General features: G+C 58.6%; 2 protein-coding genes across 2 annotated transcripts in view; one reads left to right on the top strand and one right to left on the bottom strand.

Moving 5' to 3' along the window:
- ZC3H3 (zinc finger CCCH-type containing 3) overlaps positions 1-11,343 on the bottom strand; it is a 67,813-nt gene extending 56,470 nt beyond the window's left edge. Inside the window, 3 exon segments of the mRNA XM_087825530.1 lie at positions 7,510-7,703; positions 8,642-9,947; positions 11,286-11,343. Of these exon segments, the coding sequence (XP_087681656.1) occupies positions 7,510-7,703; positions 8,642-9,947; positions 11,286-11,331 (1,546 nt within the window). The 5' untranslated portion in view covers positions 11,332-11,343.
- A 1,972-nt stretch (positions 11,344-13,315) lies between these two features.
- Positions 13,316-19,851, top strand: GSDMD (gasdermin D). The gene is made up of 11 exons (XM_016220183.2): positions 13,316-13,359; positions 16,434-16,654; positions 16,835-17,027; positions 17,628-17,796; positions 17,923-18,025; positions 18,289-18,342; positions 18,650-18,721; positions 18,844-19,019; positions 19,106-19,247; positions 19,341-19,414; positions 19,545-19,851. Exons 2-11 carry the CDS (start codon positions 16,438-16,440, stop codon positions 19,782-19,784), a joined length of 1,440 nt encoding a protein of 479 aa, XP_016075669.2. The 5' UTR covers positions 13,316-13,359; positions 16,434-16,437; the 3' UTR covers positions 19,785-19,851.
- Positions 19,852-22,832: the final 2,981 nt, after the last annotated feature.

The raw sequence follows: 22,832 nt of genomic DNA on the forward strand, positions 1-22,832 counted from the left end.
GTGGAACGAAGAAGCAGCACAGAGTGAGATGGGATTTTACACCCGATGCCTTGGTAATTACACTGTGTGAACAGAAAATCTTTCTTATACAATTCCCGACTGCACTTACATGTGGAAAAAATACTTGCTGTACACAAAAAAACAGAAAGGCTAGGAGTAAACATGCTCTTACGTACACCCACATAGACTATGTGCACACTGTGCAACACTGACAGAAAATGATGCGGCCACACTCATCTGAGAGAAAGGACGCTTTAAGGCAAGAAGCATCCTGGAAATAAAAAAGGACATTTCGTAACACAAAGAGATTCAACCCACCAGGGAGATATAACAATTCTAAATTGTTTTGCACACAGCAGAGTGACCTCAATATACTTAATGCAAAAATGACTCCTAGGAAAATGAACAAATTCACAAGCAGAGTGGAAGATTTGAGCACAGCTCTCGGGGACTGGAAGAAACAGACTCTCCCTGCCCCCAATCAGTAAGTACAGGGAAGATCTGAAGACCAGGGTTGACACAATCACTTTCTAGAGCCCCATACCTAATGGCTAGAATCCCACCCCTTCAGCACCCACAGGGGCATGACACAGCCTTGGCAAACCTCACAGGACTGACACCACACTGCTGTGCACACAGTCGGGTTAAGCTAGAAAGCAAGAAATACAAATAACTTCAAATCCCACAGGTTTGGAAAGGAAAGAGTACCCTTCAAAATAACCCATGGGTCAAAGAAAAAGTCAAACGAAACAAAAACTGGGAGGAAAACAAAAATAATTAACTTGCAGAATATAACTCTGCTTAGAGGAAAACTCATAACTTTACAATTACATATTTTTTAAAAAGAATGAAGACCAATTATCCCACCATTTGGTTCTAGCATTTCATCCAGCTCAGGCCCACTAGCCCGTGTGGGCAGCTCAGACCCTGACCAGCAGCCCCCTTCAACCTCTGCTCTCCAGGGGCCCTCTCCCCACTTGCTGCCTCTTTAGGGCACACAGTCAAAGACACACGAACCAGCCATCCCTGGTGCCCAGGACAGCAGGAGAGGCAGTGTGGCTCTGCAGCCCCTCTGCCTACTCCCCAGTCCTTCACAATCCCAGGGGACAGTAGAGTGTAGGGACAGTGGCCTGAGCCAGACCCAGACAATGACCCCCCACTTGGCATCTCCCCCTCTAAAGATAGGAAGTGAGGAAAGCGAAGCTAGAGAACTCCAAAGGAGAAATGCTTCCAGGGTCCCTTTGTGAGGTGCCTGCCTCGGCCCCTCCAAGCCTCCCTCCAGGCAGAGGGACAGGAAAGGGCAGCTGAGGCCCTCCCTGCTCAGGGCTATACTGCTGGTCTCAGTCTCAGGCCAGACTCCCAAGCCCTCCCACATCCAGGTGTGGACCCGAGACAGAGGCCTGCCATCGGCCCCAATGTGCAAGAGAAGGAAACAGGCTGAGGGGCCAATGACCTCCTGAGGCCACCAGCCACTAGCTGGACACCCAAGCCCCTCAGCACAGCTTAGGGGTGCCCATCAATTGGGTGCTGCCTAGCCTGAGAACATGCATGCTCCACCTGGCACTCAGGTCTTGTGCTCTGGCCACATCTGCATCTATTAGGAACACGCCCACTTAGTTCCTAGACGCCCCACTGGGATTCCATCACCCAGGACCCAACAGAGCAGCAAGGCTGGCCATCAGCCTGCATCAGATTCCTGCCAAGGGACGGCTGGGGCTTGCACCCCCTCCTGGGGCTCTGCCTCACCATCTGGACTTCACTGGACACACAGCAGCCCCTAGCTTGCCATTCCCACCTGTCTCACTTTACTACCGATGCCCTATGTTCACCCTGTGCTGGCAGGAAGCCTGGTGGCTTGACACAGCCCCGGAGGAGTGGCTCAGCAGGCCACACAAAGGTGCACAGGCCCACACTCAGGTGCAGACTGCTGCCCACACAGGGGAAGGCCCAAGGCCACCCAGCCTCACTTTCCACCTCTGGGAAGAGCGTCTCCTGAGCACAGGGTCTGGAACAACAGTCACTCAACAAATAACATGCTCCTTGTCCTCTCTCGGCCACCTCCCGTGAGCTCAGTGCCCAGCAAGCAGCACTAATGGCAGCGAGAGTGCTCTGGTCTGCGCCAGGTACTTCCCAGGGAGGCAACACAGAGACAGCCCCAGGAGGGGGATAGGGGTGACTCAGAGGCTCTGGAAGCCCAGTAGGGAGGTGAAGCAGGAAGACATCTCAGAGGCTGGAGAAGCAGCAGCATCAGATGACTTTGGGGCCCTCCTGCCTGGTGCAGTCATTCTCGGCATCCCCACAGCCCTATGTCACAGGCAACCCCAGGTGAAGGAAAGCCACGCCCACTCTGACACCTGGTCTGACCCTCTCAGTACCCACTGTGCACTCTGCTCGTAAGTCCCCTCCCTGCCCCTGACACAGCCCCAAGTTACTCCACCCTCTGGCCCTCAGGAGGCCCTGCCACGCATGGCACCTCCTCCGGCCTCCCAGCCAGCTGGCCAGTCTCTCTGTCTTTTCTCTGCCACCAAGAGTCACATCTGTGCTGGCGTCATCCTTTTGTATCCCAGGCTGCTGGGGGGCCTCACAAGGCTGGCCCATTGGTCACATACCCAGCATAGCACCTGGCACGTGGTGACACTCCATGACCGTCAGCTTACCGGGGCAGAGATGGCACAAAGAGGAGTGAGTAGCAGGAAGACAAAGTGTCTTTCAGGGAAGAGGCACCAGCCAGGCTGCCTCCTCCCCACAGGCCTTCCCTTCCCCAGCTCTGCCTGCCAGCCCTGCACTGGACAGGAGACACCAAGGAGAACTGGCACTTCCTGCTCACCAGGAACTTGCCCCAGTCACCAGTGGGCCAAGACCCACATCCATGTGGAGGTCTGGCCACACTCAGTCCTGCCCTGGGAAAGGGAGGGGCTAGGCCCAGGAGAGCTGGTGGGACAGGCCACAGGACAGGGTGGCTGCAGGAAGAGCACTGTGGACTGAGGGGGGCGGGCAGGGCTGGGTGGGCAAGGAGGCTGAGCTTGACTCAGCCAGAACATAAGGTGTGACACCGTTTCCATCATCAGACTCAAGGAACAGCCCAAGCCATCCCCAACCTGGGACCCAACCACAAGGGTGCTCCCCAGACTCCCTGGGTGCAAGCTCCACACATCACCCCTGCTTCCCCAGGCTTCAGATTCTCCATGTCGGTCAGGCATAGCTCTGTAGAGGTCACGGCTGCCCTAGAGGCTGAGCCTACCCAGGCATCACTCAAGCTCCCTGTACACATACACTCCCACCCGTACAACTCCTACTCAGCTTGTGGAATAATTAATTAGCACAGCCACGACAAACATAAAACTGGAGCCTCCAATGTGCCTAGTAATTTATGCAAGACTCAGGATCTCGGTGCCTGCCTCTGGAGCCCCTAACTCAGCATTTTTTTTTTCCCTTATGAAAGCAGGACTCCAGATTTAACTGCTCTCACACCCTTTACGATGTTGTCATAGGAAAACTGAACAACCCACTGCCCACGGCAGGGAGCGTGAAGGATCACAGACCCCTCAGTGGCGGGAGAGCTGGCAGCAGCCCCAGCACCTGATGGTGGCTCCCTCAGTCCACAGCAGCCCACGCTGGGTCACATGTGTGGAACAGGGGCGAGTCAATGCCAGCACCAACCTGGAGGCTCCTGCCAGGGCTTGCTAGCACCTTGGGAAAATCTCAGGATGAGCACAGGATGCAGGGCTGCTTCCCAGCAACCATGGAAGAGGAGGATACCGCCTTGGGAAAGTCACCTGGCCCTGGCCCTGCATCCTCCCAATAGGACCTAGCATGCTCTCCTGTCCTCCTGCCTGCCTTACTCCTCCTCAGCTTTGGGGTGGGAGCCAGGACCCTCCTGGGCTATGGCAGAACTGCTGAGTGTCCCTGCCCACCACACGGGCAGGAGAAACATCCCTCAGCTCACTGTAGGTCTCCTGCTCCCCACAAGGCTAGGACCAGTGACCTTGGGGTAACCTAGGAAAGGAGGGCTGGCCAGTGCCATGCTGTGCTCCAGAGGCTGGCCTGGGCAGGCAATGATGCTCCCACTGCCAGACTCCTCTGCTCCCACAGTGCCGAGCCCTAGAGTTTAGGCACACGCTCCATGATAGTCGGCCTCCCAGCTCACAGTACACCCAGCAGCCTGGCCATCTAAACTGGGCTCCTCTGATCCCAACCACCCCAATGCACCCTGGGAAAGCACTAGTGGTGAGAAAATGCCTCTTTTCTGTGGAAACCCAGGGCAAGGCTCCCTCTACCCACTGACCTTCTCGAAGCCCTGAGGCCAGTACAGGCCACACACAGAGCTGCCCAATGCCAAGCAGCAGGTTCCTGGGCTGTCTCCCCAGAATGATGCTGCAGTACTGCTGCCTGGCACACTGGGCACACCTGATCAGAGAGGTGGGCCAGGTGAAAGGAGGTGGGGCCTGGTGAGAGGAGGTGGGGCCTGGTGAGAGGAAGTGGGGGCTGGTGAGAGGGGCTGCCCTGGTCAGAGGGATGAAAACAGCCCTTCCTGCCCTGGCCAGTTTGGATCAGTGGTTAGAGCGTCGGCCTATGGAGTGAAAGGCCCCGGGTTTGATTCCAGCCAAGGGCACATACCTTGGTTGCGGGCTAGATCCCTGGCCCTGGTCAGGGCTCGTGCAGAGGCAACCAATCGATGTCTCTCTCTCACATCAATGTTTCTCTTTCCATTCCACTCTCTCTGAAAAAGTAATGAAAAAAAAATCCTTGGTGAGGATTAAAAAAAAACAAAACAGCCCTTTCTGTCAACCACAGCCCTGCCCAGACAGTGGCAAGCAACTTGCCAAGCCCGCACCCTCACCCACCACGAAAGCTACATTTCTGTGCAGTCTGGGACTTCACAGGCAGAGTCCCTGGCTCAGGACAGGCAGGGGAAGGAAAGGAGGGTGAGCTACAGCCATACGTCCACTGTCCTGGGCAGGTGAGACAGTGGGACCTCCCACTCCAGTGACCTCTCACCACAATGACACCACTATCCACCCATGGCTTTTCCTTGGCACACGTCAGCAAACATTTCCCACTGGGCTATAGGAATCCCGTGGCCTTTTGCCACCATGAAGCAACCCTAGCCTGGGGCCCAGGGGGTCAGTGGGCCACCAGCCCCCACAAAGCAGGCAGGAACACTGGCTCTCCCTCCAGGCCTGGGTGTGTGTGGGCTGGGCAGCACCCTGTCTGCATTAGGGAGCCAGGCTCAGTGGCCTGTCACATCAGGGTGGCTCAAGTCACAGCACTGGGGCCCAGTGTGGCTGGAGAAGGATATGCCATGGAGCTGGTCCTGAACCCCTGGGCCGTGTGCTGAGAAAGTCTGCCTGGGCCACGAGTACTGTGAGCACCCGTCGCTGTGATTACTAATTGCCACAATTACACGGGTGGTAAAATTGGAAACCACTTTTGAGATCTATAAAAGGTTTTCTCCTCTCCTGCCTCCTCCATCAGCTGGCCACCCTGAGACAGATCACATGGAGTCTCTGTGCAGCCACAATGTGGGAGCCTGGCCATCAGCAAATTCTCTCCCCTGGGCCCCTTCTCAGGTATCCTCTCTTGATCCCCCAGTTGCCAATGGACTGTCCCCAGGAGAAAAGGGAAAAGAGGAAGGCAAGAGGCACTCTAACTGCAGAGTGGAGAGCCCGAGGCCCTCAGCTCCTGTAGCACATGTTGACCCCAGGGCCTCCACTCCACCTCCCTGACAAAGTGACTCTGAGCCCAAAGAACTAGGCCTTTCAGAGGGCAGGGGGCAGGGGAGCAGGGAGGGGAGCAAGGGGACAGACAGAAGAGGGAAAGCCAAGGAGTCAGGCTAGAACCTTCACAACTCAGTCCCCAGGGTGCCTGAGGCCGCATGCCTGCTGAACAAGCCAGTTTTGAATTCAATTAAAGCGATTATCTGTTGTGCCAAATAAATTGTGTACAGCACACATCCCGCAGCATGCTACACCTCCGGGCTCATTATTCCCTAACTGTTTCCTCCTGTTTATGCGCTCTCAAATTAAATTGCTGATAATATGAGCCAAAATAAAAAATGAGCGCACCTTGTCCCAGGAAAATTGATTCCCCCTTTCTCTGAACTGGCGATTGCCAGGTTTTATATACTCTGTTCCTGGTGATCATTAGTAATTCAATTTTCTTTTTATTAGCCCCTTATCTGCTGAGCAATATAGTGGCAGAGCTGACCTCTTTCGCACGGGTAAATGTTTAAAATCTTTTTCCTGATTAATTTTGCCAGTTAAGAAAAAGAGGAGAAATGGCCCAGCTCTTAGCCATCACAATGAATAAAGCTTAATGTTGATTGTGATGGAATTTCTAATGCCAGGGAAATTGATTGAACGTGGCAATTACACTGCAATAGTAACTCAAGGGAGATGGGATCGCCTTCTCCTGGCTGCAGCCTTTTGGTTATTTAAAACAATCCAATTTGCAAGGATAATTATGTATTAGTGTTTTATCTGCCACTTGAAACGAACAGGGGAGTTTTGATACTGGCCCAGCATCAGCAGGTTATTGCTGCAAATTACTTGATATCTGCTCTTTCACATAAGGAGGAAATTGGGCAATCAGTTACCAGAAAAAGGGGGGCTGAAGGATAAGAGAGGCAAGTGCGCCCTCTGTTGGCCATCAGGCCGCATGGCAGGGCTGAAGCGGAGACAGGACTGGACTTCCACCACTAGTGACCACCATGGGGTTCCCTTTGCTGTCACCCTGGGATGAAGTCCACACTTACCAGGGTACACAGGCGTGGCAGTCAAAGAAGGGCAGGTGGGCAGCCAGTGCCCTGCAGCCTAACCTCCTCACGTCCTCCTGTGGCCTCACACCCACCTTCTAGTGGTCAGCTCCCACACAGGTGCTCAACTCTGCCAGAGTCAGTTCCTCCCCCAGCCTTCTCCAAGCCCTCAGCTGGAGAAGAGCCGCAGGGCACAGCACAGTCTTGAGAATGTAAGTCGCAAATCAACTGCCCTGGGCCAAGTCTGCTCAGACCCAAACCCTGTTACCTCCATATTTCACAGGCGTTAGCCTGGGAAGCCACCATCACAATCCCACAGCTGCTCAAAGGGGAGGAAAAGGGGATACCACAGGACTAGGTGCACCCAGGTGTGTCCTGGCTTTCCAGGACACCATCACAGTGATCGCCTGCCTCCCCTGCCCACTCCCCACAGTCCCAGACCCCCACCACTATCCCCAGCGTATGCCAGCCTGGCAGCAGTTCCCTCAATGTGCTGCCATCACCCCACAGACGCACCCCCACACTGTTTACTAAACACCAATGACTCACAAAGAGGGCAAAGCTGACCCTCAGGCCAGAAGACAGATAGGAGGCCTAGGGGAGCCCTGGGCCTCCTCCTTCAGGACTGCATGGTGGCCACCCTCTCATCTATTTTCTCACTCCTTTCACCAACAGGAATGCAGCTGGACCAACGCTGAGCCAACTCAGGGCTTCCCAGAGTCCATCCACCCGAAAGCCCCCTCCTATCCTCATACCTTCCTTGGTGGGGAGGTGAGCCTGACCAGGGGGCAGGCAGCACAGCCGGTGTCTGGTGACCTGCAGGCCCCTGGTGGGGGTCTTCTTCTGAACAGGGCCGCTCCTCCCCCGGAGGGCCTGCCTCCTCCGCAAGCTGAACTGGCTCTTAGCAGCGGCAGCTGGTGGGGGGCTGCTCTTCTTTTCCCCAGGAAGGCTGTGGAGACAAAGAGCTGGCAGCTCAACAGGCCCGTGGATGGCTCCCCCATCCTCCCTGGCCCACTCAGATCCCAGCACCATGGAATCACCATGAAATCAGCCCCAGGAGGCTGCCGACTGAGCCCCATGGGTTCCGGTCCTGATTGCTTGGCATTCCCACCTAATCAGCAGCAGCAGGTCTGCCGGCTCCTAGCCATGTTGGGGACAATCCAAGGATCCCTGAGCCAGGGCAGATGGAGAGCAGAGAGTGGCCCAGCCCTTAACCCCTACCTGGTCTGTCTCCTCTATCTCCCCAGGCCCAATAAGCCCCCAGTGGAGCTGGGGTGGGAAAAAAGGAGACGGGATGTCCAGAGGAAAAGCTGCCATAAGCATCCCCAGCCTTCTCCGCAGAAGGGGCTACTCACACAGCTCCCTGTCTGTCCATCCTGAAATGGAAGCCACCATCCAGAAAAAGATGGGGTCATCCAGACATGGACAGCAGGGTCAAAGACCAAGGTCAGGCAGCAGGAAGGACCTACAGAGGAGCACTCACAGTGAGGATGGGGCATGCTGCCATGTCTGATGGCAGAGATAGGCCCTCTGACCTTGCCAGCAGTAGCTACCTCAAATAAGTCCCTGACCCCAGACCATGCACCAGGCCAAGGTGCCATGTTTGAGCCACCTCACAATCCACAAGGGTGGAAGCTGGGGTGGGGGGGAACTTGTAGTCACAAAGCCACCATGGAGCAGCCTTCCTCCCTGGTGGAGAGGCAGCTCCTCCTGCACGTCTCATCCTTACTAACAAAGTTCCTCAACCAGGTGGTACTTCACTTCCTCCTCCCACACCCCTGCAGGAGGGCCCTCCCACTGGCTCTGCATACCAAGGAGGGAGGGTGCAGGCCCAGCCCCACTCTGCCTGCCCACACAGGACCCTGGGGTGGTAGCTGAGACACATACTTAGCATTCCCCCGCCTCTTAATGATCTTGGTGCGGCTTTTCACTTTATAAGCCGAGAGCCCTGGGGTCTCACTGAAGAGGGGCTTCAAGCCACTGGGTCCTACTGCTGGTTTGTCCCCAGGGGGGGACCTAGATGGGACTGGAGAAAGCTGGGAGACACGGTCCTTGCTGCAAGCCTCTGATTGCCAACGGAAGGAGGAAGAGGAGGAGGCCGAGGGGCTGGAGGCCTTCCATTTGTACTTGCTGGAGGTGGCCCCAAGTGTGGAGGACATGGCCGACTTCTTGAGCTTGGCGTCTGGGTTGGCTCTGGGCTGCTGCTTCTCCACTCGCTCTGCTGTACACACATTCTCGGCAGCTGCTCTGGGACTGAGAGCCCTCCGAGAGGCCCGAGGACTCTTCGTCGAAGCAGCCACCCATTTGTAGTTGTTTTTCTGGAACTTGTTGGTTCGACAGGACATAAGCAGTGAGGTCTCCTGGGCCATTCTAGGTCTGGAAACTGATCTAGCTGGGCCTGCCACGGAGCCAGAGGGAGCTGGCTGATCTGGGCGGACAGAATCTGCTCTTCCATCCCCGAGGGGCTGTGCAGCACAGCTGGTCACAGGGTAAGAGCCCACCTTCCCAGCCAGAGCCGTGCCACTGCGCTGGGGCAGGGTGGAAGACAGGAAGCGTGTCTTGACAGAAATTGCACTCTCACTGACCGTCCGCCGGGACTCTGAGGGACTGTCACTCAAGCTGCTCACAGACTTCACCACCCGGGGCTTGCCAGCCTCCTTCTGGCAAACCAGTTGGGGGTCCTCTGTGCTGCATATCCCCTTGGCTCTTCCAGGCTTAGAGGGCTGCCACTGCCCACCAGGGGGCTCGCCCTCACCTTCCTGAGGCCTGTGGTTGCTCCAAGGCAGGTCTTCATATTCTTTCAAGGAGCCCCGAGACCCCCCTGCAGTACTAGCCAAGCTGGGTTTTGATGGTGGTTTGATCTTGATGACCATGCTCTGATCTGAACTGAGCTGGACCTGCCTCTCCAGGACATACTGCTGGGGGTTGGGATCAGGGCTGCCTCCAGCCCCAAGGGTCAGCTGCGCAGCACAGTCACCGGGCAGGTCCAAGGATCCCAGGGGCCGATTCACAAGGGAGTACTTCTTGCGCCATGCAGGCCCATGGCTAGAGGAGAAGCCCCTCCGGCTTGGACGAGGGTAGCGAGCACCGAAAGCCCTGCTGCTGTTGTAGGCTGGTGGCTGCCACCGGGCAGTGGCTGAGGTACCTGGGGCAGGGGCATTGCCATGGAGGTTTTTGTAGTCATCAATCAAACCTAGAAGACAGAATCATAGGCTTAACCAGAGGATCAGAGTAAAATCAGCAATAGTTCCCTGGAGAAGCATCAGTTGACAAGACACCTCCCAGACTCCATCTCTCTCCTGAGCCCCTCTGCGTCTGAGCATCACTGACAATTTCACCTAGATCTCTTAGGCCTGTCTTTTCCATGAGCTTTTTCCCATCAGTTCTACTTTAGTCCTATTTCTGGTTGCCTATCCTGAAAATGTACCCTTGTGGCATAATATTCCCTATTTGCTAGGAATATTATTCTGGGTCTACAATCCTTTGAGGAGCAGTGTCACTCGATATGAAGAAACCAGCAAGGCCCCACATTGCAAATGTCTCGGTAAGAGGGGGCCAGCCAGCCAGCCACAGAGGCACCTCTGGCTTGGTCACCAATGCAAAGGAGGCAAGATCTTCCTCCCTGCCTGTTACACAGGACAATGAGTGTAAGATGACTGACAGCCCTGGGCACTCAACACTTGACAAGAATATCTCACAGTCCTCCCCTCAGATGAGAGGCCTGATCAGCCTGAGCCCCAGGGCACTGGACTGACACAACCACCACAGGGCCTTTCCAAGGAAGCCCCTGGATAGCTGTCCTGGTGCAGGAAGGGCACAGGCCTTGGCTGAAACAACCCAGGGCTCCAGGACACGACAGCTCAACTAACGATTAGAGGCCAGCCCCTCCCTCCCTTTACGACACTCTCCCAACACAGGTCCTGCCCCCAGACCCAAAGCAAGCCCAGCCGTGTCCAGACCTAGTGACACCTCAGGGCAGGTATGATGGAAGCCCAAGAAGTGGCTCAAAGGAGGGGCCAGCATACGGAGACTCTCTCCCATACACACTTCCCAAGTCCTTAAGTCTTCGCTTTGTGGGAATAGCTTTAAAGGGGATTTTATTTTTTTAAGTATAGAGACGGGTCTAAAAATGGAAAAGTTTGGAAACTGAGGCCTGGGGAGTCTGGGTCTGGAAAATGAAGGGGAGTGTGGCTGTACGGAGGGATGGAGCGTCCAAACCGGGCGTCGGGGTAGAAACACAGCGCCCTAACCGCAGCGAGCTTCGCCACCCGCACCAGCCCTGCGCCCCGCAGCCTGCCGCCGGAGGGCGGGGCCGGGGGCCGCCGGGCCGGTTACTAAGCGACCGCCCGCCACCACCTGCCGCAGCGCCGGAAGGGCCGCGTTAGGCCCGGAAGCCCCTCCGGGTCCCCACCTCCTGCCTGGCCCGACCTACTTTGGCACCCGACCTGGCTGGGGAGACCGCGGGCGGAGAGCGACCCCCGTGAGGTGAGGGGACAGAAAGGGGCGGCGACCACAGCCCGGCCCGACTCACCCTGCAGGAGGCGGATCTGCTGCCGTAACAGCTCCTTTTCCTCCATCTCCGGAGTCCGCGACGCCCCGGCCGGCCCCGCCCCGCGACGTCATCGGCGCGCGACCGTTTCCCCGCGAGCGGGGGGGCGGGACGGAGCACGGCGGGCTCGGAGACTGCGCGCCGCGGCCCGGCCGAGCGCTCTGGGGTCACGTGGGACGCACCGTCGCCCTGGCGACGCCCACGGGGCCGCGCGCGCGCACCGGGCGGGGGCCGGGAGAAGGCCCCACCCGGCGGCGGAGGAGGCCTCTCTGCGCGCCGGGAGGAGGCGGCCGCGGGGGCTCCGGCCGGTTTCTCCGCCACGGGCTCTCGTTCCCAGCGGGACTGGGCGAGAGACCAAGACCCGGACCCCACTCCAGCCGCGGCGCGGTTCCTTCCCTAGCCTACGCCTGCCCCCGTCTCTGTACCTCCTCCTTCAGTGACCCAGCCTGCACCCCCGGGAGTTCCTCCCTCCAGGCTCTCAGGTGGGAACACGCGGGTTGGCACGCTGGGACCACTCCTCATGCTTGCCCCCTTCGCATCCATCCCACACGGAGGGGAGCGGGAAGTGACTGGGAGAGAACTGCCCTCGAGGCCCCCTTAGGTCCTTCACCCCAGCATCGCACCCCGCATCGACCCTCACTGCCAAGTGTAACCCCCAGACCCTGAGAGAACAGGTCCTCCAGGAGGAATGTTGTTAACCTGCTGTTCCCTTCATCGCGGCATTTCCTCGAGGCTCCCAGGGACCAGGACCGACGGGTGGTGTGAATTTCACCACGACAGTCCTCCACATGCCCTGCCCCTGGGCAAATCTTGGGCAGTGTCCCCCGTGCCTGGACTGCAGCAGCGGGGCTTCGGGCAGTCGGGCCGAGCCGCGAGGCGCACCGCGCCCGCGCCGGACCCAGGGGCTGCTCCCCCCGCAGAGGCCCGCGGGTGGGCTGGGCTCCGCGCCCCGCCCCAGCCGGCGGAGACCCCCGGGAGCAGCTCCAGCCCCGGGGACGCGGCGGAGCTGTTGGCCGGGCACGGGTTTCAGGTGGCCGGGGACCCCGGGGGAGACGTGGGCGCGGGAGGGGCGGGAAAGGGCGAAGGCGGGGCACCGGAAGGGTTACGGGGGAGGGACTGCCCCGGGCGTGGACTCTCGGGCCCGCGGACCCCCGGGTGACGCCGGGAGGCCGGCGCGGGGTGGGGAGGCCGCGAGCTGCTCCCGCTGGCCCTCCGCAGGCTGCGCCGCGCTCGGCTGAGCCCGCACCGCCCCCGCGGCCCCGGCAGCCCGGCCTCGCTGGCCTCCGAGTCCAGGTCTAGGACCCGGCCTGCCGAGCGCTCCTATGACGCGTACGTGGGTTTCTGGAGCCGGCTGCCCGCCACCAGGTCTCAAGCCATCCTGGCCCCGCTGTCCATTCCAGGCTCCGCTCAGCCGCCTGACTCCCTTCCCTAAGCCCACTGTCCCATCTCCGCAGTATTACGCAGCCGCTCCCTCCAGTGCACTCTCCGGGTTATCTCTGGGATCTTAATGACCAAGCCAGCCCCCCACTCGGGTGGGTGGAGACAGAAACCCAGAGGCACTGCACTTCCTCTTCCTCAGAGCCCACCGGGCACTGCTGACCCGCCCCTCCCCCGACGGAAGCCCACTTCCAGCCTCCCAGTCCCCGGTCACTGGGGACATGGTCCCTCCCCAGCTCTACCTCCACCCCAGGACCTGCCTAGACCTTGCCCAGGGCAACCTCATCCACCTCCTTATAGGGTGGCCGTGGGGAGGAGGTGATGTCACCCTGGAGTTTCTGGCTGTCTCCCCTTCATGAGTGCCAAGGAAGGATGGAGATGGGGTGCAGGGCCAGCCCCACCCACTTCCTTCTTTCTTTTCTCCCCACTAGGCACACTTCCTGCCCTCTCAGGCTGACCTCTGTTCTCCTTTGTGAGTCAGGAGCTGAGGCAACACCACCACTCACCAACACAGTGCTTCTTGTTTTGGTTATTGCTAAAGAACTGAAGATGTGAAAAGAAATAGCACCAGCCAGACCGGGTCCTGCCCTACCCAGCCCGGGTCACAGCCTCAAGGCAGGTGGGCACAGATGGCACCTGCTTGGCACCTCTGCCTCAGACCAAGCCCCAGGGCTGTGCCACCACTTCCACCCAATTCTCCCATGCAGCAGCCAAGGCCTCCCAGAAAAATCAATGAGGCTAGTCGCACCCCTGCTGGAAACCCACAGCAAGGTCACCCCACTGAGGAGGCTGCCACCTCCTGACCTTGGCCTGGAGCCAGCCCACTGGGGAAGTAGTGATAAGGAGCAGCAGGACTGGAGGCCACACAGAGCTTTGCCTGGGGAACAGGGAGAAGCAGGCCTAGCTGGAGGAGGGGGATGTTCTGGTGGGACCAGCATGCAGCATCAGTGGCCCCAACACACATCCACATACAACATGTACAAATAGTCCCCCACACACACAGCTGCATGCACAAGCACACTACATAAAACATACCTATGAATACACATACATGTGCATACACACATATGCACATATGTGGACACAAACACATACACACTCAGCCCTACTCAGGCTCTTGGAACCTCCTGCCACCACCAGCAAAGATGTCCTCTCACACCAGCAAGTGGCTCCAGGGTCTGGACCAGAGCTGGGAGCCCCTCACCAAGCTGCCCCACAGGCCCTCAGCCAGCAGAGGTCACAGGCCTCCACCCTAAGCCCCCGGCATGAGGAGAGACCACAGGCAGGCACTGAAGCAGGCCAGCCACCTGCCTGCCCCCCCCCCCTTCCCTGGAGAGCTGCACCTGGCTGAGTCTTGCCCAGGGTATGCAGCAGTTGGGGACTTCTGCTTGTACAAGACAATGTTTCCTTTCTGTTTGAATTGGCTTTTCCAGTTACTGCAGTTGCTACATGCCAGCATGGGAAGTCACCTTCTGGTTCACAGTGACAGCCCCCATGGGTATAGCACCTGAGTTAGGTGCTGATACACACGTGTTGATTGAGTGAACAAGTGTGCAGAGCTTTTAGGGTGAGTGTCAGGCCAGCAGCCCTGGTGCAGGCTGCAGAGTATCCTGGGTTAAGGGCTGAGAGGCAAGCTGTGGAGCAGAAGGAGGGGTGTGGGGCCCTCTGCCTTGCACCAAGCGTGATTCGCTAGTGACCCAGGACAGTAAGGGTGCAGAGGAGCTTGTGATGGGCCTGGCTGCAGATTGTCGAAATAACAGCCTTAGTAAGATATAACTCAAGTACCATATAATTCACGTATTTAAAGTGTAAAACTCCTTGGGTTTTAGCACAGTCAGGGTTGTGTAACCTTCAGCACAATCAGAACATTTTCATGACCCCAAAAGAAACTATGTCCCTATAGCTGTCACTCCCCCCTCAAGCCCCTGGCAACCAGCAGTGTACTTTGTCTGTATGGATTCTCCTGCTGTGAAGATCCCATATGCATGAGTCTGGTGACACATGGTCTTCTGAGTTGGCTTCTTTCAATTAGAGTGATGTTTTGAGGTTCATGGGTGTTGTCCCAGTACCAGAACCTGGCTCCTTTTGGGGGCTGACTGCCATTCCGTCCTGTCCTCCACAGAGTGGGTTTGCCCCACTTTCATCATCAGTGCTTTGGTGGATGAACTGGGCTGTTGCTGCATCCTGCTTGTGTTCAGGCTTTGCAGTGATGGTTTTCATCTCTCTTGAGTACACACAGCGAGGATTGGACTGGATGGGGCAGGCAGTAACTGTCTCACTCACTGAGGAACTGCCAGACGGATGTCCTGCTGCTGAGTTTCTAGCACAGCAGAGCGAGGCCCGTTCCTGCTCCCTCCCCAGCACTTGGCCAGTCACCTAGTGGGTGTGACATGCGTCTCCCCGTGGTTTGATTTGCACCTTTCCATATGCTTGTTGGCCGTTTGTACATTTTCTCTGGAGAAATGTCTGCTCACCCCTCCGCCTGCCCCGGAGATTTGGAAAGAAACCACGGAGAAGGCTCAGCTGGCGGGGCGAGGCCTGGCTCTGGTCATTTCCGGGAGCGCCGGGCGGTCCCACGTAGCGTCTGCAGGTTTCACTTTTGGGTCCGCAAGCCCGCGGGCTGAGCGCTCATTTGGCAGCTCCAGAGCACAGGCACACAACTCCAGCCCAGGCCGCAGCCTGGGTGCCAGTCACGGTGAGCTGCGCCCCACACCCCCGGCACCCCGGTGACCCTACTCACTCGCCCTGGGTGGGGGGGTGCTGGTCCTTATGGGCCAACCTGGTCTCAGCACCCTCTCAGGACTCCCCACAATCCCAGACCCACTTGGGGAAGCCCAGGGGCCCCGGGAAGGCAGCCCCCTCACCAGCTGGACTGGGTTTGGGCTTGACTGCAGGGTGGGCCCTCCAGGCACCCCTTTGCCCACTCTCTGATTTCAAGCCAGCCCTGAGGCTCAGAGAGCTCCTACTGGAGGGGAACTGGCTGGCAGCTCCTCTCTCTGGGGCCCAGGTCTCCTGCATCCTGGGTCAAGTTAGCTTTGGTCTCTAACCCCTGAAGCCTCAGCCTTAGAAAAGTGGCTCATGAAGCTCCGGACAGAGGAGTCCGATGTTCTGGCACATGTGCCAGGTACCCGGGAGGTGGGACTTCTGTTTCTTCCCCCACACTCTGGACACCTCAGCTAGGGAGCAGCGACTAGAGCAAATAGAGCAACGGCCTAGGGGTCACCTCAAAACACCCCCCTTGCCCTGCCCTCCCTCAGTGGTGTCCCTAAGCCGTGTTGGGCTGACAAAGTGATAGAGGCCTTGATGGGTGGCCCAAAGCTGCCCTGTCCCCCATCACTGATGGTCTAGGACTTTATTGGGCTTTGTCTGGGCACTCTGGTCCCAGAACAGATAATGTGAATGGCCTGAGTCCCACTGAGGGTTATGAGTGACGTCCCATCCCGGAGGTGCTTATAGCCTCTTGAAGAGGTGGCCTGGTGGATGTCAGGGAGAACAGCATTTCTTTCTGTGTTGGGTGATGGTCAGGGGCAAGTGCTTTCTGTCCGTCAGAGCATCCCAAGACTGACCATGCAGGGTTGCTTCGGGAGAAGAGTTCCCCATCATTGGAGTCATCCAAGTGCCAACTGTTTTCCCATCCCTACTCCTGCCCTTCCAACCCTGAGGGTGCAGTGTCTTACCCATCTGCCCTCCTAGGAACATGGCGTCAGCCTTTGAGCGGGTGGTGAAGAGCGTGGTCCGGGAACTAGACCACAGTGGAGAGCTTATCCCCGTGGATAGCCTGCGGAGTTCCACCAACTTCCAGCCCTACTGCCTTTTGGGCAGAAAGCCCTCGAGCTCATGGTTCTGGAGACCCCGCTACACATGTGTCAACCTGTCCATCAGAGACATCCTGGAGCCCAATGACCCAGAGCCAGGTATCCCACCTGGCACTGAATCGGAGCCCTGCTGGTTAAGGAATGGGACTGCCAGCCTTCTGCCTGCTCTGGGCTTCTGGGCTCTCTGCTCCCAGAGGGCAGTGCCTTTTCAAAGGTCCTTATGCCTGGGTGGGACAGGCCTGGTAGGCGGGGGGGGCCTCAGCTCTGGTCTTGTTTCAGCGGTAGAGTGTGTCGGTCCTTTCCACTTCCAAGATGCTGTGGATGGGCAGCTGCAGGGCAGCATGGAGCTGGTGGGCCCAGGACAAGGGAAGTTCTCAGGTGGGGCTTCGGTGTCTGGCAGCTCCAGCGCCTCCATGAACGTGTGCACCCTGCGAGTGGACCCCAACACCTGGGTGGCCATGCTCCAAGAAAGGTGAGCCCCCAGGGGCAGGCTCTGCTGACCCCAAATAGCCCTGTGTCACAGGGTGTCTGTGCTAGGTGGAGAGTCAGTGCAGCGGGAGGGGAGTCCCAGGGCTGGGACCTGCAGTGAGGAAAGAGGCTGCAGAGGTCATGAGGGCCTGCATCCTGAGGACCAGGGCAGCCAGGCAGTGCCCAGGGAATCTGGGACAGACTGAGCCCCAGGCCACTGAGAGGAGGCTGGGCTGCTGGGGTGGAGCAGACCCGAGGGACACCAGTGAGGAGGAGTCACCTCAAAGTGGAGTGGAGGGAGAGGGCAGCCCAGTGAGCAGCTGGAGGAGGGTACCTCCAGGGCCAGCAGGTGTCCACTTGTCCCTGCTAGACCTCGTCCCTCCTCCTTGCACCCTCACCCCCATCTACAAACACTGGCAGGAGTTCCAAGGGAGGGAATGACAGCCACCCGTACCTGGGCATCCACAGAGCTCCTGGTCCCCTCAGCCCCTGTTATCCCTGCTGATGGGCACAAAGGCTGAGGTTTGAGGAGGAAAGTAGGGGGCAGGGAAGTGGGTGCACACCCTGAGCCTCATGTGTGCCCCCCCCCCCGCATCTGCCACAGGCGCCTTCGGCAGCCTGAACACAAGATCCTGCAGCAGCTGCGCAGTCGTGGGGACGATGTGTTCGTGGTGACTGAGGTGCTACAGACACAGAAGGAGGTGGAGGTCACCAGGACCCACAGGCATGAGGGCTCAGGCCAGTTTGTACTGCCCGGAGCTGTGTCCTTTCAGGTGCGGGCATGGGCTGTGCCAGGGTGGGGAGGGGCAGGAGGGCCTGTTGCCAGGAAGATCCCTCCACCAGCCCATTCCTGGCCCCACAACCCAGAGCCCAGTTCTGAGCCCAGATCTACCTCTCAGGGCAAAGGCCAGGGCCACCTGAGTCGGAAGAAGACGGTCACCATCCCTGCAGGCAGCATCCTCGCATTCCAGGTGGCCCAGCTGGTTATTGGCTCTGACTGGGGTGAGCTGGGATTGGGGTGACTTCTGGGGCCCAGACTCTGTGGCAAAGATGCAGGGAGGCCTGGGAAGAGCCATAGGCTAGCTGGGGGTGCTGCAGGAATCCAGCTGCACAGCTACCTGGGTCAGGCAGAGGGTCCTGTGTTCTGGCATGTGGGAGGTTGCAGTGCACTTGGGGAACTGTAAGGGGAGCCCCAATAGGTGAAGGGAAGGCCGGGAGCCTCCGCCAACCTGCCTCCCCCATCTCTCCTCCCACCTGGCTGCCAGACATCCTCTTCATCCCAAACAAGAAGCAGAGGACCTTTGAGCTGCCACAGACAGGTGAGGTCTGCAGACACCCCCAGCCCCCCCTGGGCAACGGGACAAGCTCCTGGCCACTGAGGCCATCTCCTGCACAGCACAGTGCAGCCAGGATACTCCTGAGGGCTGGGCATATCCAGAGTGTGTGCACGTGCACACATACAAGGGTGACATAGGTCTGGCAAGGCCTCACCCCCTGCCCTGGGCCACCAGTGTTGGGGTGGTGGTGAGGGGCTGTGGGCTGTGAGGGCCCAGGGCAGGACTCAGCTCTCTGACTCAGGGACCCATACCCTGTGCTGACAAACTCTGCTCTGACCCGGTGGTGCAGGTGGCCAGTCACAGTGGCAGTGCCCCAGCTTCTCCATAAGGTCCTCAATTGAACGCCTCAAGTTCCTGTCAGGTGAGTACCGTCTTGACCACCCCTGGGACACCTGGTGGGCTCCCCTTCTTCCTCCTGGGGGAGGGGGTCTCACCTTCCAGGGCTCTATGGACACTAAGACAATGCCAGCCCTGTCCCCACAGATGGGTCTGATGAGGACAGGTTGGCACCCACTGAAGACTTCCAGGGCCTGCAAGCAGAGGTGAAGGCCTGGGCCAGGGTCCTGGAGAACTTGTCCAAGTCGCTGCGTGAGCAGCTGCTGAGGGGCCTGGGGCAGGTGCTGCGGGATGAGCTGGCCCTGGAAACCCTGGAGGAGTCGGTGAGCAAGCCCCTCAGGGTGGAGGCTTGGCGGTGGGTGGGGCCTACACAGGCCAGCCAGGCTCACCTGGCCACCTGTGCCCCCAGCTGGAGCAGGGCCTGTGCTGCGGGAGGATGGAGCCTCTGCACAGCCCGGCGGGAGAGGTCCTTGAGTGCCTGGTGCTCCCCTGCAGAGCGCCAGTGGAGGAGCTCGCAGGCCCCATCACCTACCTGCTGGGAGCACTGGCTGGTGAGGGGCTTCTGGGGGCGAGGCAAGTAGGGGCAGGGATGTGGGCTTCTCAGCTGGGCCTTCCAGCCCCTCTTATCCCAGGTCTTTCCCCAGCACTGAGTGAAACCCAGCACATGCTGCTGGCCGAAGCACTGGAGGCCTTGGCCCTGTCAGAGCCCTTCAAGTTGGTGAGAGGGCCCAGATCCTGGGGGAAGGAGCTGTGGCTGTGGGCTGGGTACATCTGGGAAGGGGTGGTAAGGGGGCAAAGGCTGGATGCCTGGGGGCCTCCAATGACAATCTCCCACCCTGTCCTGGCAGGTGGAGAGCCTTTTGGAGCAGAGTACCCCATGGCAGGAGCACAGGGCCCTGTCCCTGCCACCTGAGCTCCTGGGGAACAGCTGGAGCTCAGAGGTGCCCACCTGGATCCTGCTAGAGGCATGCGGCCTAGAGCTACAGGTGGGCACCCCCCAGGTGTGCTGGAAGCCAGAGGCCCAGGGCCGCACATGTGCACTCTATGCCAGCCTGGCCCTGCTGTTAAAGCTGAGCCAGCTCTGCTAGCCTGCCGGCCTGCATGCCTGGGCAGCTCTCCAGGCAGGGAGAGCTCGTGGCCCGCCCAGTTGCCAGTCCTGGCAAGAGGAGAGCCCAACATAGCCCAGCGGGCAGTTCACCATGGGGAGTTGGGGAAAGTCAATAAATATGATGCACAAAGGGAAGATGGGTCATTGAGTTTTTGAGGGGCCCTAGATCTGGAATAGGGGGCAGGGGTAGGGACTTGCCCACACAGGATAGGGAAGGATATGGGGACCAAGAGCAGGAGTCTCCCCTATGGTTTTATTCCTGTCACACCATGGGGCTAAGGAGAGCCTGCCCTGTGCTTGGACCTGGTCCCTCCAGAGTGACCAGTCACATGGCTGGACCCCTGGACCCTCCCCAGTGTGCTAGTCTGTGAAAGACCGAGGGTGGGGGTACAGTTCCACCAGGACAGGTCTCCATCTGCCTCGGGGACCTTGAGGTAGGGGGCCCATCCATCTAGCAAAGGGGGCTAGAGCATGTGTGGCTGACCAGCACACAGACCCTATACTCCTGGAGCCGACTAGAGGTTCCCAGAGAAGCAGTGACCAAAGCAAAGCAACTGACCTTGGTCTGCACCTCATCCAAGTACATCTGCTCAGAGGTCACTGGACCCAGAGCCCTGCAGGGACCCTGCCAGGGGGGAAGTGGCCCACGTGTGGGGACAAATGGTAACTGATCAGCAGGGAGTTTACTCATCTCTGGGAGCTTGAACAGCCAGGAGCAGTTTGCTGTTCCGCAGGGCAGGGGGCACAGTCTACCTTTCTCCCCTTGGTGGAGGAGGAGCCACTCAGAGGTCATGGCAGTCCACAGACACACAGCTTCAGGACTTGCTAAAGAGGAGGACCAGTAGCTTCAGCTGGGACATTAACTCCCACAGAAACCCAGGATCCAAGCCCAACAGTGACATTAACATTAAAACAAAAGACAGCACTCCCCAAACACTCCAGACCCAGTGACAGGAACCTGCTAGAAATCGACCCCCACACAGTGAAGAGCCTCCAGGCCTCGGGACTATCTGTCTCTCCAGAGCCCCTGGTCCTCCTCTGGGAACCCTTGTTAGGGTGGCTTGAAAGGCAAAAGCCAGGTGTGTGGGACAGGAATAGCCCAGGCCTCAGAAAGCATTAAATAAGCAGGTACAGAAGCGATATTTCTGGAGCCCTGAGATACTGCCCTGAAGGTCAGCGGAAAAGGCAGGTCCTTGTCAGCCCCACCCAAGCCCCATCTGGAGGGTCCAACTGTTGGCCCTTGGGTTGTAGGCCCACCAATGGCCTGAGGTCCCTAGTGACTTGAGATTATTTCAGTATCAGGATCAAAGCAGGAAGGCAGTCCGTGGAAAAGTATGCTCGGATCCGCATCCCACCAGATGCCACAGCTGTGGCTGGCAACCAGATGGACCTGGTCAGCCTGGACACTCGCAAACAGGAAATGCTCACCTGGGGTCTCCCAGGAACCCCAGCAGAGAAGTCCCCAAGAGGGGTCACACTCCCAGGGCCCAGCAACAGTCTGGCCTTCATAAACCTCAACCTGGAAGGTAGGGCATCCAGCTGGCTGCCAGTTACTGGATGGGGACTGGAGCATTGGAGGGGCAGACACATGACGGTGAGCAGGCACCTGTGTTGTGCAAGCACAGCCTGCTACAGAGTGGGGTGTGGGCTCCTGGCATAGGAAGCCCAGGCCCCACAGGGGCGGGGTGAGAAGAGGCAGGGTGCTGCTTGCCTGAGCCCTGACCAGAGGCGGGCTCTCCTTTCCCACGGGCATCGCTGTGGGGTTTGCTGCGGGCCTGTCCAGCTGTGCTCTGCAGTGGGGACAAGCATGTATTTGGTGGGCAAGAACACTCGCCCTGGGTCTGGCTTCTGGGCGGCAAGGAGGCAGGCTTCCACTGAGGGGGTCCACGAGGCTCCTGCTGAGCCCAGCCCCAAGCCAAGCCTGAATCTGGGGGCTCCTTGCAGACCTACTGCAGGATGAAAACCCAGCCTTGCACTGGGCCGGGGTGGGGTGGGGGGGAAGCATCCTGGGAGCTGTAGCTCCCTGACAGGTGACTGGCGGCTAGGACAGACATCCAGAATGTACCCGCCACCTCCTTCCCTTCCCCTTCATGGGGGTCTGATGTTCATGTAGTTTAATCTCATCTGGCATCTGCTTTGTGGAATCTGAACTAATACACCAAACCATAATCCTGGCACCACACAGACAGTGCTCTAGGGCTACCTACAAGAGACCTTGACCCCTTCCTGACTGAGCTCCAACCTGGTCACTTTGGTGGGTGTTGGACCGAGACACAGCTTCTCCATTTTGTCTCAGCATAAACTCTAACCTTGCCCTGGCGACCCTTACTCCTGCCACACACTGCCTTATCTATATTCCCAGCCTGAGCCGATCTTGGACAAGGCCCAGAGCATCAAAATCACATCCTCAGCCCAGATCCAGGCCTTAGACAGATGTGGATCCCTTTGATCCATGTGTGTTTACTTCAGATGCTTTCCACTGGGAGCAGGCCAGACCCCAGGCCTTCCCCTGAGGGGTCCCTAGCTGGAGGGACTGCCCCCAGCCTTCCACAAGGCTGTGCATGTCGAGGCCTCTCTGAGGCAGCAGCTTGGAGGAGAAGGGGACTTGAAGGGTGGGAGGACATTTCAAGGGGGGCATTCTGGATGGAGGAACCTGTCCAGTCCAGAGCCCAGCGGGGCTCAGTCACAGCTTGGGAGGCCTCCAGAGGGGCTTCTTTCCTGTACATACAGTCACGCCTTCCTCAATTCAACTCCGTGCAGGGCACTGGGGTGCCAGCATGCAGGCTCAGTCTGGTGGGGGTACAGATGCCAGCACCCCACACTTGAACCCACAGGTATAATCCCAGGCCTGTGGTATCCAGTGGAGAGGCCAACGACGCCTTCTAGAGAAAGCTCAGGTAGGGTCTGATATGGTGACCAGCAGTGGGAAAGTGTGCAGGAAACGGTGCCAGGCTGAGGGGCAGCAGATGTGGACAGGACGACAGACCAGGAAGCTCAGAACCTCAGGCTAGGACAAGGGATAGGGCAT

Source organism: Miniopterus natalensis, chromosome 16 (genome assembly GCF_054644295.1).
Source record: "Miniopterus natalensis isolate mMinNat1 chromosome 16, mMinNat1.hap1, whole genome shotgun sequence".
NCBI classification, from domain to species: Eukaryota; Metazoa; Chordata; class Mammalia; order Chiroptera; family Miniopteridae; genus Miniopterus; species Miniopterus natalensis.

Excerpts from the sequence above, each read along its gene's own strand:
- GSDMD (XM_016220183.2), top strand. The coding sequence starts at position 16,438 with ATGGCGTCAGCCTTTGAGCGGGTGGTGAAGAGCGTGGTCCGGGAACTA. Across the intron at positions 16,655-16,834 it reads GCCCAATGACCCAGAGCCAG|CGGTAGAGTGTGTCGGTCCT; the intron begins GTATCCCACCTG and ends GTCTTGTTTCAG. Across the intron at positions 19,415-19,544 it reads TGTCAGAGCCCTTCAAGTTG|GTGGAGAGCCTTTTGGAGCA; the intron begins GTGAGAGGGCCC and ends CTGTCCTGGCAG.